At 41.8% G+C, this 15431-nt stretch overlaps 1 protein-coding gene across 5 annotated transcripts in view; it reads left to right on the top strand.

Moving 5' to 3' along the window:
* LOC125462556 (SEC14-like protein 5) overlaps nucleotides 1-15431 on the top strand; it is a 39680-nt gene that overhangs the window by 992 nt on the left and 23257 nt on the right. The window contains exons 1-2 of one of the 5 annotated variants that reach the window (XM_048552711.1): nucleotides 8699-9017; nucleotides 12007-12076. In XM_048552711.1, the coding sequence (XP_048408668.1) occupies nucleotides 12014-12076 (63 nt within the window). In that variant the 5' untranslated portion in view covers nucleotides 8699-9017; nucleotides 12007-12013. The other 4 variants (XM_048552714.2, XM_048552710.2, XM_048552712.1 and 1 more) reach the window with 4 other exon arrangements.

The following is a 15431-nucleotide window of genomic DNA, read 5'->3' as shown; positions in this document are numbered from 1 at the left end:
GAGTTAAATGCTCTAACAGGATAGATGACTGATCCCAGCCGATCTCTCTCTCTGACTGTTCTCCGTCTCTCTTTCTCTCAATCCCACTGCATGAAGCAATATTGTACAGTAACATTTATACTTAAACTGTGGACCCAGTCGGAATTCAAATGTAATTATTTTACCTTTGCGAAATTTGCTCAGACAACTAGAAAAATAAGCATAAAATATGAGGACAAAGTGTATAAACAGTATACTGAACTGCTCAGAATCTGTGTGCAGATTAGGAAATGTCATAATCTAGTTTAAATTGTTTAAAGAGTTCACTGGCAAGGTAAACAGGTGAACTTCTATGTCCAATAAATTAACAAAGGTGGGAGCCGGAACGTATATAAGGCAAAGAAAGATTGAATGAGTCAGTGATGCTATGACATTTGGAATTCAATGTTTGGAAGTGGGAGTTCACTTGCTGTGGATCCAAGAATGATAGATCAGAATGTATTCTTATTCTAAGAGAATGATAATAGACCCTGCAAGAGGAAAGAAAACCTGAGTGCCCAAATAGATAAGTCATTAAAATGTAGTACAGGGATACACATGGTTACCTTAAAGGCTAATAGTATAATGGCCAGGCTTGGATTAAAAAGTGGATACAAGTTATTATTTAGTTCCAGAGAACATAGAACATTACAGCGCAGTAAAGGCTCTTTGGCCCTCGATGTTGCGATGACTTGTGAAACCAATCTGAAGCCCATTTAACCTACACTTTTCCATTATCATCCATATGTTTATCCAATGACCATTTAAATGCCCTTAACGTTGGCGAGTCTATTTCAAATTTAATCCATAGTAAACCTCATCAACTATCAATAAAAGATGTTGTGGGTCCCAAACTAGATTGTTAAATGAAATTAGCAGTCTAGTCCAGGATTGTAAGTGCATACATACATACATACATAAGGATGAAACCTCATTCGGACTTCAATGAATTTTCCCTTACTCTGACCCCCTTATTCATTTACTATTCCATGTTCCTATTTTAGGTGCTGTATATCTTTCCTAGTATTGTGAGTATCTTGGTATGCCTCTGTGATATAATCTATAGTTTCTCAAATCTCTGTCAAGCTAGTTTAAACCCTCCTTAATAGCACCAGCAAATCATCCTGCAAAACCTTGCTTCGATGCTTTCTGGAGAACTACACTTGGATTTGGACAGTGTAAGATTCAGAAAGATACATTGAGCTATGAGAGGGGCTGCAGTGTAGACTCATCAAAATTATACCAGGGCTTAAAGCGTTACATTATGAGCTCAGCTTTCATAAAGATGGCTAATATTTATTTTAGTTCATAGAATGTTTGAGGGTACTTTGATAGAGAGGTGTGTCAAATCATAAAGATTTGTTATGGAAATTAGAGGGAAATTATTTCATCTGATATCAGAGCCCAACACGGGGACATGATTAAAAGATTAGAACCGGACTGTTCAAGAGTGAAATCACGAAGATATTTTGCACCATATGCTCAAAACAAACCTATCAAACTCAATCTTAAAAATTCCAATTGACACCCAGCATTCAAAACCTTTTAGGGAGAGAGTTCCAGATTTGCAAAATCTCTTGGTGCCTAAGAGTGGACCATGCTGCATGGGAACATGGTGAATTTTATTGTACTTTCTATAATTTTCATGTCAGGATGTTTTGTAATGTATTTTTTTTAAATGCTATTAATAAATTCTGTTTTTGAAGGAAAAAAATCAGTTCCATATTTAAATTCTTCACAGTTCAGTGGTTTCCAATAAAGGCCAAATACTATGGATGCTGAGGACCTGAAATAAAAACAGTGAGAAGCAGAGTTAACATTTCAAGTCCTAAAATGTTTTTTTTGGAATCGTATCAGTTTGTGCATCAGTTTCAAAGATGACTCAATGGACACTAAATGTCAGTTCTGTTTCTCTTTCCGCAGATGCTGCCAAACTTGCTGAGTTTTATTGGCATTTTCTGTTTTTATTTCAGGTTTGTTCATGCTTTGTCTTTGCTGAAATAGCCAAAGTTATAAATATATTTACAAACGTTTTGTTTGATTTGGTGGAAATGTGCAAAAAATTGAATGAGGACTACGTACAAACATATACATAGTTTTAGGTCACTGACAATATACCTGGTATCTGATTTCCACACAAGACTGTCCTAAAAATTCTTGGAATGTAAATACCTTTGTAACAGCATGCAATCCAACTGTCTCATCTTTTTGAAGAACGTCTTGTTGTTTGCTAATTACTGTATGGTAATCCATGTCCGCATTTTTTTTGGAGCCGCCCAGCACATCAGTTGTAATTCAGCTAAGTCCATCAAAGAGGCAGCACTTGCTTTATTGTGCAATATAAAAATCTGTTGAAGAACTCTGCAGGAACTGAACCAGTGGGGAAAAAGTATCAAGAGTGTAATCAATTACTGAGATTCAGTGATAGAGATGCTTCAGGCCTTTCTGAGGTGGGGAGACAAACAAAAGGTGGCTGAATCCTGCTTCTGAGCATAAAAGACAATGAACCCTGCTGAAAGCTACGTGCATTTGATCCCAGTGTTTGAATTTTAATTCGTTGTTACTTCTCCCAAAGCTGAATAGCTATGGGCAGTTACACATGAAAGATTAGCCATTTTGACAAAGCACTAGAGAGTTGCAGCAGTCAAAGATGTGTGTCTCAGCTGGATGTAGCAATGCCAGAAAGGATCAAATGAGGAAGTGAAGTGGTTGCTCTAAAGGCGGGCAAGTTGATGGCACTGCAATTGGCAGGGCAATTCCATCCCCTATTCCCAATTCCTCCGCCTCCGCCGCATCTGCTCCCACGATAAGACATTCCACTCCCGCACATCCCAGATGTCCAAGTTCTTTAAGGACCGCAACTTCCCCCCCACGGTGATTGAGAACGCCCTTGACCGCGTCTCCCGCATTTCCCGCGACACATCCCTCACACCCCGCCCCCGCCACAACCGCCCCAAGAGGATCCCCCTCGTTCTCACACACCACCCTACCAACCTCCGGATACAACGCATTATCCTCCGACACTTCCGCCATTTACAATCCGACCCCACCACCCAAGACATTTTTCCATCCCCACCCCTGTCTGCTTTCCGGAGAGACCACTCTCTCCGTGACTCCCTTGTTCGCTCCACACTGCCCTCCAACCCCACCACACCCGGCACCTTCCCCTGCAACCGCAGGAAATGCTACACTTGTCCCCACACCTCCTCCCTCACCCCCATCCCAGGCCCCAAGATGACATTCCACATTAAGCAGAGGTTCACCTGCACATCTGCCAATGTGGTATACTGCATCCACTGTACCCGGTGCGGCTTTCTCTACATTGGGGAAACCAAGCGGAGGCTTGGGGACCGCTTTGCAGAACACCTCCGCTCAGTTCGCAACAAACAACTGCACCTCCCAGTCGCAAACCATTTCCACTCCCCCTCCCATTCTCTTGATGACATGTCCATCATGGGCCTCCTGCACTGCCACAATGATGCCACCCGAAGGTTGCAGGAACAGCAACTCATATTCCGCCTGGGAACCCTGCAGCCATATGGTATCAATGTGGACTTCACCAGTTTCAAAATCTCCCCTTCCCCCACTGCATCCCTCAACCAGCCCAGTTCATCCCCTCCCCCCACTGCACCACACAACCAGCCCAGCTCTTCCCCCCCACCCACTGCATCCCAAAACCAGTCCAACCTGTCTCTGCCTCCCTAACCGGTTCTTCCTCTCACCCATCCCTTCCTCCCACCCCAAGCCGCACCCCCAGCTACCTACTAACCTCATCCCACCTCCTTGACCTGTCCGTCTTCCCTGGACTGACCTATCCCCTCCCTACCTCCCCACCCACACCTTCTCCACCTATCTTCTTTACTCTCCATCTTCGGTCCGCCTCCCCCTCTCTCCCTATTTATTCCAGTTCCCTCCCCCCATCCCCCTCTCTGATGAAGGGTCTAGGCCCGAAACGTCAGCTTTTGTGCTCCTGAGATGCTGCTTGGCCTGCTGTGTTCATCCAGCCTCACATTTTATTATATTGATGGCACTGCAAGTCTTTCAGTTGTTTACCAAACGAAACAAAATCCTAGGAGACTAAATTACAAAATACTCTAATCAGTCTTCCGTAATCCTGTCCCCAGTGGGAAAAACAGGAATTTCCATAAACAGGTTAAGTGGGAAGACTTGCAAAAAAAAGTCCCTAGGGATTAGTTTAATTAAAAATGTTAACCACAACAATAGAACAATCATCCAATCTCAGAATTGGAAAAGATTCATTTGAAAATTAAAATTACTGAAAGAGACGGAGAAACTGGAGACCAAAACAAAAAACAAAATATTGAATGGATGGATAATTCCTAGATTATTGACTTGAGAAAATAACACTAATTTACTATCTTATGACAGTTTTACACATGGTGTCCCTCTCACTGGGAATAGTATCCACCCCTCTAATGATAGGTGCACTGTGACTGCAATATATGCCAAAACAGGAAACACTGCAGAATGTTACTCAGTCTCGACCACTGAACAATGTAGGAGCAGTAATATCTTGAGAATAACATTACCTTCAAAGCTACTACCATAAAGTAGACTTTTAACAGTGTTCATTTAAAGTCAATGTGCCAAAATTCTGCGACTCACCTCAACACCATCATTGAAGCATCTTCGTCAGGATTACAGCAGTTTGAGAAGAAATCTTACGACTCAAGCAATTAGATATGATCAATAAATCTGATTTTACCAGCAAATTTAAAAAATGTTCAGATATGTGATGCCTGAACCATTTCTCAGGAGTTTCTGCCAAAGTAGTAGTGAGATATCAGGAAAACCCCTCTACCCTGACAAATCCCATTCCCTCATATTGAAGGGTTGCTTACTACATCAGATGAGGCTGTTCTAATGTTAAGAGTCTGATGGCATATAATGTACAAAGCATGCTTCTGCTGTTGAGGTGAATCATGTCTTGATGCTGAAGAGCCCTTTGTAAGACAATTTAAACGTAACTGTAGCAAATATATTGAGACTGGAGATCAATTAGATTTCAATCACTTGATGAAAGAAAATTCATAGAGTAGCTTGTTAAGGTTTTAGTGAAAATAGACGATCAGTGTTCAACTTTCATTATTCATCTATCATACCCAATACTTTTATGGATAAAAAAAAGTTTCAAAAAGGAGAGTGTTAACCTGAAATGTCTGCTATGATTAAATGACAAGCCCAGACAACTACCTAGACTGTATAAAATCAGCTGCTGCCGAATTGCCATTTTAATCAAAATGTCCTGAAACATAGGCATCAAGGCATTCACATCTCTTGTTTTGCTTGGTCTCACATGCCTTCACATTTTGGAGATAAAGGGTAACCTGAAAAAGACAATGGAATTAGACATTGATCATACAAGTGAATCTTACTTCAATGGTTTGTCTTGAGCAGGAAGACGGAAAAGCAACATGGTCTGATAACATCAAGGATACTGGTTGCTGTTCTCTTGTTCTCAAACTCAGACACCAGTAGTGGCACACAACAAAAATAACTTAGAACAATAGCAATTATTCACTGAGAACTCCAGAACACCTAGACATTTACCATCACAGAGAAACATCTAAAAGGACTCGGGTCTTTTCAGTTTCACAATGGACAGACTGTAAAAAATTTAAAGTTGCAAGTGCCTTTACCTTTCTACCTGTACTGGATCACCTGACCCCGTTCCACATACTTTGTAAGATCAATTCCTGTGCGTGCTTGTTGTCACTCTTTGGGGGGAGTAGTAGGAAATAAAACTCCACACTTTTTCACTCAAGAAAACCTTGGAATTGGTTTGCCTTTATTTTTGATCTGGTTAAGTTTAATAGAAATGTGATAACTATGGAAAGAAAATAAGTATAAATATTTGTTGCAATGGATTGATAGGGGTTTAAGAAAGAGGAGAGAATGACCCTTCCTCACTTGGTAATAACAAAGGAATCACCACTTGTTGCACCTTCCAGATTTACAACTGTTTACAGGATGTTACTTACATCACATGCAAAACACTTGATCAATTCATCTGCACGTTCTTTAATTTCCATTATTAATTCCCCATGCTCACTTTCTATAGAATTAATACTCACTTTGTTAACTCTTTTAACTATCTACAGAAACTCTTACTGTCTGTTCTTATGTTTATAGCTTTATCTCGTAAACTAATCTTCCCTTATTAATTTTTTAGTCATTCTTTGCTTTTTTATAGATTCTGTTCACTCTTCTGATTTCCATCAACCTTCCCATTCATCTTTGTGTAACTAAAACCTTTTCCTTTAGGATAGATATTGTGTTTTTATCTTTTTAATTAATCAACTCTTGCTGAACACCTACCCAGCACTAACCTGCTCACTGATGCCCAGTTTGGGTTCTGGCAGGGCCACTCAGCTCCTGACCTCATTACAACCTTGGCTGAAACATGGACAAAAGAGTTGATTTCCAGAAGTGAGGTGAGAGTGTCACCCCTTAACATCAAGGCTGCATTCTATCGGGTGTGGCATCAAGGAGCCCTAGCAAAACTGGAATCAGTGGGTATCAGGGAGCAAACTATCCGGTGGTTAGAGTCATACCTGACACTTAGGAAGATGATCATGATTGTTGGATGTCAATCATCTCAGCTCCGGGACAGCTCTGCTGGTGTTCCTCAGGGAAGTGTCCTAGGACCAACCATCTTCAGCTGCTTCATCACTGATCTTCCCTCCATCGTAAGGTCAGAAGTGGGGATGTTTGTGACAATGGCACAATGTTCAGCACCATTCATGACTCCTCAGACACTGAAGCAGTCCATATCTAAATACAACAAGATCTGGATAATATCCAGGCTTGGGCTGGCAAGTGGCAAGTAACATTGGTGCCACACAAATGCCAGGCTGTGACCATCACCAATAAGAGATGATCTAACCACCACCCCTTGACATTCAATGGTGTTACCATCACTGAAGCCCCCATTATCAACATCCTTGGCATTATCATTGATCAGAAACTCACCATATAAATGCAGTGGCTATAAGGGCAGGCCAGAAGCTAGGAATACTGATGCGAATAACTCACTTGACTCTCAAAAGCCTGCCCACTACCTGCAAGATACAAGTCAGGAGTGTGATGGAATACTCCCCACTTGCCTGGATGAATGCAGCCCCAACAACACTCAAGATGCTTGACACCGTCCAGGACAAAGCAGCCCGCTTGACTGGCACCACATCCACAAGCACCCACTCCCTCCAACACCGATGCTCAGTAGCAGCAGTGTATCCAATCTACAAGATACACTGCAAAAATTCACCAAAGATCCTCAGACAGCACTTTCCAAACCCACAACCACATCCACCTAGAAGGACAAGGGCAGCAGTAACACCACCACCTTCAAGTTCCCTTCCAAGCTACTCACCACCCTGACTTGGAAATATGTTGGCATTCCTTCACTGTTACTGGGTCAAAATCCTGGAATTCCCTCTTTAATGGCATTGGGTCAACCCACAGCAGGCGGACTGCAGCGGTTCAAGAAGACAGCTCACCACCACCTTCTTAACGGCAACTATGTATGGGCAATAAATGCTGGGCAGCCAGCAACACCCACATCCCACAAAATGAGTAAATAAATAAATCCCCACAATGGTGGATCTTCCCTCTGAACTGTGTTTCTTGTGGAATGTAACAACTTACTATATTCTGAAATATCTCATTGTCTGCCTTGCATTTCTGTTAATCTATCGATTTAAATTGCTAGTTCACTTCTGTTAGCTGTTTTCATGCTGTCATCATTACCTTTATTTAATTTAAAAATATTTATCCTGGACCCATTCGCCCCCCTTAAAACTGAGTGTAGAATGGAGTCGTTTTACAGTTGCTGCTACCTAAGAGCACCTGTACTATGAGGTGACTAATTCTGATTCATTCCATATCCGATAGAGCTTGGTCCCTTGATGGCTCCAGAATGCATACTTCTAAAGTGCTATCCTGAAATAATTCTGTGAACTCCTTATCAAGGCTATCTTTGACTCTGATTTTTCCAATCTATATGTCGATTAAGATTCCCCGTGATTATCGCTATATCTTTCTGTAAAACCCGCGTTATGTCTTTCTTTATACTTCACCCTACGGGGTTGTTTCCCTTTACTGGGGGTGGGGGTTGAGGAATGTGCTGTACAAAATTACCACAAATTACTTCTTACTTTTATCATTCCTCGTCTCTGCCCAAGCTGCTTCTCCATCCTGAATTCCTGGATGTACGTAATTGCTCTGCGTTTGTGTTGATACCATCAAATGACAGCAAGAAGTGCAAGATACTTTGTATCAATCGTTCACTCTCTTACTAACAATGCCTTTAAAAACTGAGATGAGGGGTGTAGATCTTTTTTAAAAAAAAGTTTGGTTGCTCACTTAACAACATGCAACGCGATTTGGAAGAGTTGCCAGTCTGTAAAGGGGCAATGCGGAACCCGGGTTCACCATATTCAGCAGAATCCAGGCCTTGGGTTTGTTGTTGGCTTTCGAATTTGTTAGTATTGGTTTTGATCGCACAGCTCAGTGGATAGAATATCACCAGAGCTCGCTTTGAAACTGAGATGCTACTAATTGTGGAGTCTAGTGATGTAATGAGTGAGATGGAAATGAACCAGTAATGCATCCTGATTAGAGCACTGTAGAGACAGGAAACCCAACGTACGTTGACTTGTATGACACTGCATGAGAGACTGCAGGAGCAGTTCACCCAGGCCTCCTGCTTATTAGCGGCTGCACAAAAGAAACCTCTTGAGATAAAGGCGGATTAGGTTAAAATCACAGCTTCGCTAGACAATAAGCATCCATTTCGAGCAGAGAATGTGCTCAGAGGATCCACGTCCACTTGTGGCTCCTCACGGTTCAGGGCAGACCCAGCAGCTGCAGGCGCTGCTTCGGTGTGTTCAGACTGAAACAGCCCGGCCAACTGATAGATACTGAAACTGAGTAACTCTACACATTTTGGATGGTGGGGAGCGAGTGAGATCAACCATGTGAGTACTGGAACTGAGAGAGTGAAATTAAGATGGCACAATTCTCCCGACTATCTAAGGACTGCACCTGCTGTCGGATGGAAATGGAGAGATTTAATAACTTCCTCGCACTGCCAGAGTGCACAGCTCATCGTCTGAAACAGATCTGTGTGTTCTTGATGTTTAAATGTTTAACGTTAGAGTACTTGTTCAAATTATCAGATTTGTTGGATTTCTGTAGCAGGAGCTGAATTAAACCATGATGTTATAGTTGACTTTTCGTATTTCCATTGGAAAGCTTCAAATGCCTTAAAGTTTTGAGCCAATGTCACAGAGAATCTCTGCAGCTTTCCAGCTGCTCCTCTAGTTTATCCAGTGAGTGGCGGAGCTTTGTAAATGCAGCCCCTTTCACTCCCCAGTTTGGGCTGAGTCCTCTCGCCTGAATCATGGTGGCCGGTTTCCCGGCCCTAGTAGCCATGGTAAGGGGTGTTCGACTCAGTTAGGGCGCCCGGTTGATGTTCGCTGTGCAGTGAATTCGCTAAACTCTGCGGGTGTTTGCCGAGGGAAAAATAGAACCGACTTTATCGCTGAAGGAACCCAATCCATGTTGGGAAAGGGAGAATATAAAATGCAGGCTAAGTACCGGAGAGTGAGCAGCTCCCCTGCCCTGTAAGAAATGCTTTGTGCAAGTTTATGAACTGTCTCATGTTGGCTGGAACAAATGTGAAGTGACTGGGAGGCTGGGATGTGTACAAGGAACAGATGGCGAGGAGGAACTGAACTTCTCCTGGGAGTCTGACACTTTCAATTATTAAAGACAAAAAGGAAACTGTACGGCAAACATGTTTGGAGTGACGTTTCCATGGTGATGGGAGGGGTGGAGAGATAGGTTTGGGAAGTTTGGTCGTTGTAAGGATTATTTCGTATAAACAGCGCAGCCCCTCTTTGAAATAATTCCCAACGAAAGTATATGAGCCATGCCCAGGGTAAGCGAGGTGCCTTTGTGTTGTGGGGCCGATGCATGCAGTATTATGAAAGGCTCACATCCACAGCCACGGTCAACAATTAATCCGAGCAGTAGTCGCCGTGCTCTCGCAGCTTGCGTTGTAAATCTGCCTGACTTCAAATCACGCCGGTTTGTCTTCCAGCCCTGCCTTTTCCTGGCGTTACTGGACATTTTAGAGGCGAGCATGTATTCTCCCTGACTTTGTGCGAGTAACAGCAGCCGTGCTGGAGGAAACCGGCGAGTCTAAATGCTGTGAGCATATGTCTGCTGTTTCACAGAACAGCGGCTGGTTGGTTCGGAGGTGACTTTTGACAGGGTTCAGGTAATGAAACAACGAGCTTGAAATCAGGCTCGGCGCTGCGGTTCCTGGCATTCCGCGCCGGTGCACTGTTTCGCTTCACACACACACACACTCGCTCACACACACGCTCACACACACGCTCACACACACTCTCTCTCACTCACACACACGCTCACACACACTCGCTCACACACTCTCTCACACACACACTCGCTCACACACACACACACACACACACACACACACACTCCCTGTCCGAGTTTAGCTCATTCACCACCCACTATCAGCTCTCGACAGCTTGCCTGAGGGCGGAGCTAATCGCTCGGCTCAAGTGAAGACTCGCCGGCTGTTCTTTTCCCCGGATATGTAGCAGGTTCCCGAAGCGAGCGCTAAGTTGTCTCCGATCGCAGCCCCGTGTTACTTTGAAATCTTTGATACATTTGTTTCAGCCGACATGAAGGGAATCGAAGACCGAGGTTCCAAGTGGAAACTATTTAGGACTTTTGGAGCCTTCGGAATGGGAAAGTTGTGAGACGGGGGTGCTGGGGGACACTGGGCATCGAACTGAAGGCAACACGAAAATGGGAATATAGAATCAGAAAATGTTGGAAACACTGAGCGTGACAGGCAGCATCCACAGATAGAGAAGCAAGGTAGACCTTCAAACTGGGACATTGAGACAAACTTTCCAAGCATTCGGAGAGACTGATGAGCCGGGCAACTTGGTAAAGTTCCCGTTCAGGTGAGGCCTTTACGCAATCAGAGTTTAAAATAAACCATCCAGAGAATGAAACGTAGAAGATTTCTTACATGTACCAGCCCGCGGACTCCGCCAAGGAATGCAGAGTGGTAATGCCGAGCTCCCCACAGAACTCCATGAATGATTCTTGGACTGGAGTCTTCGAGGCTGAATTCTCTGTTTATGTTCTCCTTTAACTTGCGGCGGATGAGGACCCTGTCCAAGTGAGGGTCCTGTCCAGGTGAGGGTCCTGCTGAGGCGAGGGTTCTGCTGAGGTGAGGGTCCTGTCCAGGGGCCACATTACTGATTCCAATTCTAAAGAAAATAAAACAAATTTAATGGAAAACAAAACGTGGTTGAATTTAGTATAAGTTTAAAATTTCAGGAGTGGAGACTTTGATTGGTCCTTTAATTGAAAATTTATCCTGGTTGCCTTTCTTGGAAATAGTCCATATTCCACAAAGTTTGATTAAATGTAAGATGTAAAAACACTGAAGTTGTTTGCTGTGAGTGGTGAGTTGAATAAAAATCTACGAAAATATTTCCTACTCCCTGTGCCCAAGGTCACCAGTTCATGCTGGTATGCCTGGCAACACATTTCAGGATAAGACTTAAGACTATTTGCATAAAGCTTTTTTTTTCTAAATTGGGACTTCATTTTACTGTGTTAAAAAGGTAACGATAATCCCTGTCTCTCTGCATCACCTCACTGGCTTGACAGTCCAGTTGTGCTGTCTTGGTGTTCACAGAGCTGACTGTAACACTATAGATGCAAGTTGCCCAGGCTTTAGTGTGATTCTGCATGTCTACCAGGGTTAGCTTCAGTTGCTTTACACTTGGGAAGAAAATGTGTCAGCCAACTTGAAAGCAGTCACATGATATGTAAGAATATTAGTCAATGCAAGCAATGATGAATTTGACTTTGTCTATATTTGTGTAGTGACGGATTTGTTTGAAATTGCAGAGAGAAGATGGTGCAGAAATATCAGTCTCCAGTGCGGGTCTACAAGTACACATTTGAAATGGTGATGGCGGTGAGTTAGTAATGTTTAATTACATCAGGTGCACTGGGGTACACACTCTGCAATTAGTTTACCAAGACACTTGCTGTGCTTAGGAATTTACAGGTTCTTGTTAGCTCAGTGAAGTTGAAAATATAGGTAAAGGCCATTTGTCTGACAAGCTCCTTTTCTGCAATTGATAAGCTGAATCATATTTTCTGATTTTTGTTGCATTACAGGAATTGACTCTGCAACCCTCACTATCAACGTCTTTCACAGTTAACTTATTCCACAGCTTATTTAGTGTGTTGGCTATAGTTCAATGAATAGAATTATTGTGTTTGAATCAGCTGTGGTAAATTCAAGAGACTTAAACAGACAAATCTATTCTGACATTCCACTGCAATTTAAGGAAGAGTTATCCTGCAAAAATCGTTCAGATGAGATATTAAACTGAGGCCCTGTTTACCTTCCTAGATTAATAAAAATGAGTTAACATTCTGAGTCCAGACTTGAACATTAACTCTGCTTTCTTCTTACAGATGCTGCCAGACCTGCTGAGTTTCACCAGCAATTTTTGTTTTTGTTTCACATCTCCAGCATCCACAGTTCTTTATTTTATTTGAATGAAAAAGATCCTATGGTACTATTTTAATGATGAGCATGGCAGTTGTCCCTGGTGTCTTAGGGCCCATATTTATTCTTCATTCAACAGTGCACAAACAAATTACCCAGTCATTATCACATTGCTGTTTGTGGGAACTTGTTGTGCATATATTGGCTGTGATATTTGTTGTGATCCCTGCTGATGTTACAATGGGACAAGTCAGTTTGAAATCTGGCTTGACGGATCATATTTTGTTTTAATTATTTGACAGTTTTTCAGTGAAAAATTGCATTCAATGCTGCAGTTTTGGTTTTAACAATAAAATATTAGTTTATTGTACATAAGAAATGAAGATAAAACAGAACAATTCAAGCTTTTTACATGTAATAAAATTTGAATGATTTTAAAACACACTTCAGGACAAAAATCCCATTTAGCTCACCACCATCATTTTTATGCTTAAATATCAAAATTTAATAGCCTTCTCCTTGATCATTCACACAACTGAGTATAAACCTTTTTATGTTCAAATAACCCATTCAAGCTTCTAACCATACATTTCTGGTCTGGAATTTTAAAATTAAAACTCTAACACTGATGTAATCTAGTTCCTAACCACGCTGAAGTACCTTATTTCTCCAGGAGAAACTGCTCTTAAATCTAAACTCAGCTTGGTCTTCCATAAACTGCCAACAAAAACTTTCCAATCTATTGGTTTTTCCTAAACAAAAGACAATTCTTGAATTCTCCTGAACCAAAAGAAAAATAATAATGCTTTTCAATACTTGCTGTCCTTAACTGTAAAAATCACACACTTTACCCTACAGGCTTCTGACATTAGAACAGTTCAAAAGTACTTAATTGGCTCTGAAACACTTTGGGAATCCTAAGGTTCTGAATGGTGCTACATAGATTCATTTTCTTTCTTTCCCTTTGAATGAAAGAAAATGTTACCTGACCTATTAAAGACAAGGTACTGGTTTTCTTCCATTTTTCCAATTTCTTCACACTCTACCAGACCCTGTATCACTGACTGTATCTCTAATAATGTTGATCCACCTCCTGCACATTGTCACAGTAAACACACACCTCCATGGTCCTGTGTCACTGACCCTCTCTACATATACTAATCTAGCTTCCTCACACTGTAACTCAGTAAGCTCACCTTCCAAGTCTTGTATCTCTCATTTTTCTCTACTAATATTTACCTGAACTCTCTCACATTGTCATTCAGTAATGCTTCCTTATAGTAACCATAATTTTGTGATCAAGATAGCATGCAAAAAAAAATTAAGAATGAGAGGAAAAGGGTGTGGAAGTTATCAACCTTCAGTAAATATTGATTGTTAAAGTATGCTTCTACATAATACATTCTGATCCTGTACTGAACCCTTGATGCCAGCAGCCAGGATTTTTGAGCTTGGCCCAGCAACAGTCCTGTGATGTGGAACACATGAAAATCAGAACAGTTTCAAATTTCAATCAACTTTCCCATCAGTGTGTGGACCTAACCTAATAACCCTAGTGTCTGAATGCACTGCTAGTTTGCTACTGAGTCACACTGACAACAAACTGCAGTCAGACCTGTTAGAAACTGAATGGAAATTGGTTGAGGGTGAACTTAACTTGGTTGAGCTATTCCCAGGGTGAATGCCCACTTGATCCCAATTGAGTGATACATGAAGAAATACGCTCTTTTGCAGGTTATAGGGATGTTCTGGATGTACATAAACAATTCCAGAGGGAAATATTTTCACGGCACCTATTCCAAATGAACAATCAGAGCCAGCAGTGCCACTCTGTGTCCCAGAATATACAAACATTGCACAGCAACCTATTGTGAGCACAGCCATGTGCTTCTTCTGTCATCCTACAGAACAGATGTGCCTGCTGCACTTTACACAGGGAACCTATTATCTGCGATCCTCTTGTTTAAGAGAGAAGATGTGAGAGAATGACAGCAGGAATCTATTAGCTCTCTCCACATTTGTAAACTAGTTAGGAGGATCTCAAACATCTCTGTTTCATCTTTCTTCCTTCACTTTTATGGTGACATTTTCTGAGTCCTGAAAAACCGGATTTGTCCACAGGCTTGTTGAGAGGTTACAAACTGATATTAACACTGCTGTGGAAGGAACATATTTGTGAAATAATACATTGTATTTTGTCCGTGTCTCTTTCACACATACAGATGGCGATCACTGCTTTCATTTGCTTTCTCTCAGTAATAATAAGGATTAGCTGAGTCTGTCTGTCTTATCCCCACTCCCTCATACCCATATGGTATGTTTTTATATTTCTGTCTTTCATAGCGTGAGTTAAATAAAGCAAACACTCCTCTTATAGTAGCTGTCAATGAATAGGCAGCCTGCCAGCATAGATTATTCTGGCAATGAGAATGTAAAAGGACTGGCTTATTCGCCTCTCTGTGTTTTTCTCTCCTGCACATGCAGACACAGGCCATTCTGTGTCATATGTAGAGACAAGTTAGGATAAATTTATGAGGTCTGCCAGCACATTGCCTAATCATTGACAGCTTCTAACAAAGCAGTGTTTTGTTTTCAAATAGCATCACATTCGTTAAAAAAATCTAAAAAGTTGGTATTCCACATTCATCATCCAGTCAAGACATCATAATCACCCAGTCAAATAAAGATGCAGTCACCTGCTCATAGAATTTGATTTGCATTCACAGCGATAGGCATCAAATTTCTGATTGGGGATTAGTCCCTCATTTTTGGTCATCAACTACATATTGTGGCCCATATTATAACCTAAATC

The sequence above is a fragment of the Stegostoma tigrinum genome, chromosome 23 (genome assembly GCF_030684315.1).
Source record: "Stegostoma tigrinum isolate sSteTig4 chromosome 23, sSteTig4.hap1, whole genome shotgun sequence".
NCBI lineage: Eukaryota > Metazoa > Chordata > Chondrichthyes > Orectolobiformes > Stegostomatidae > Stegostoma > Stegostoma tigrinum.
Note: the sequence above shows the minus strand (reverse complement) of the source record. Positions and strands in the feature narration are given on the sequence as shown.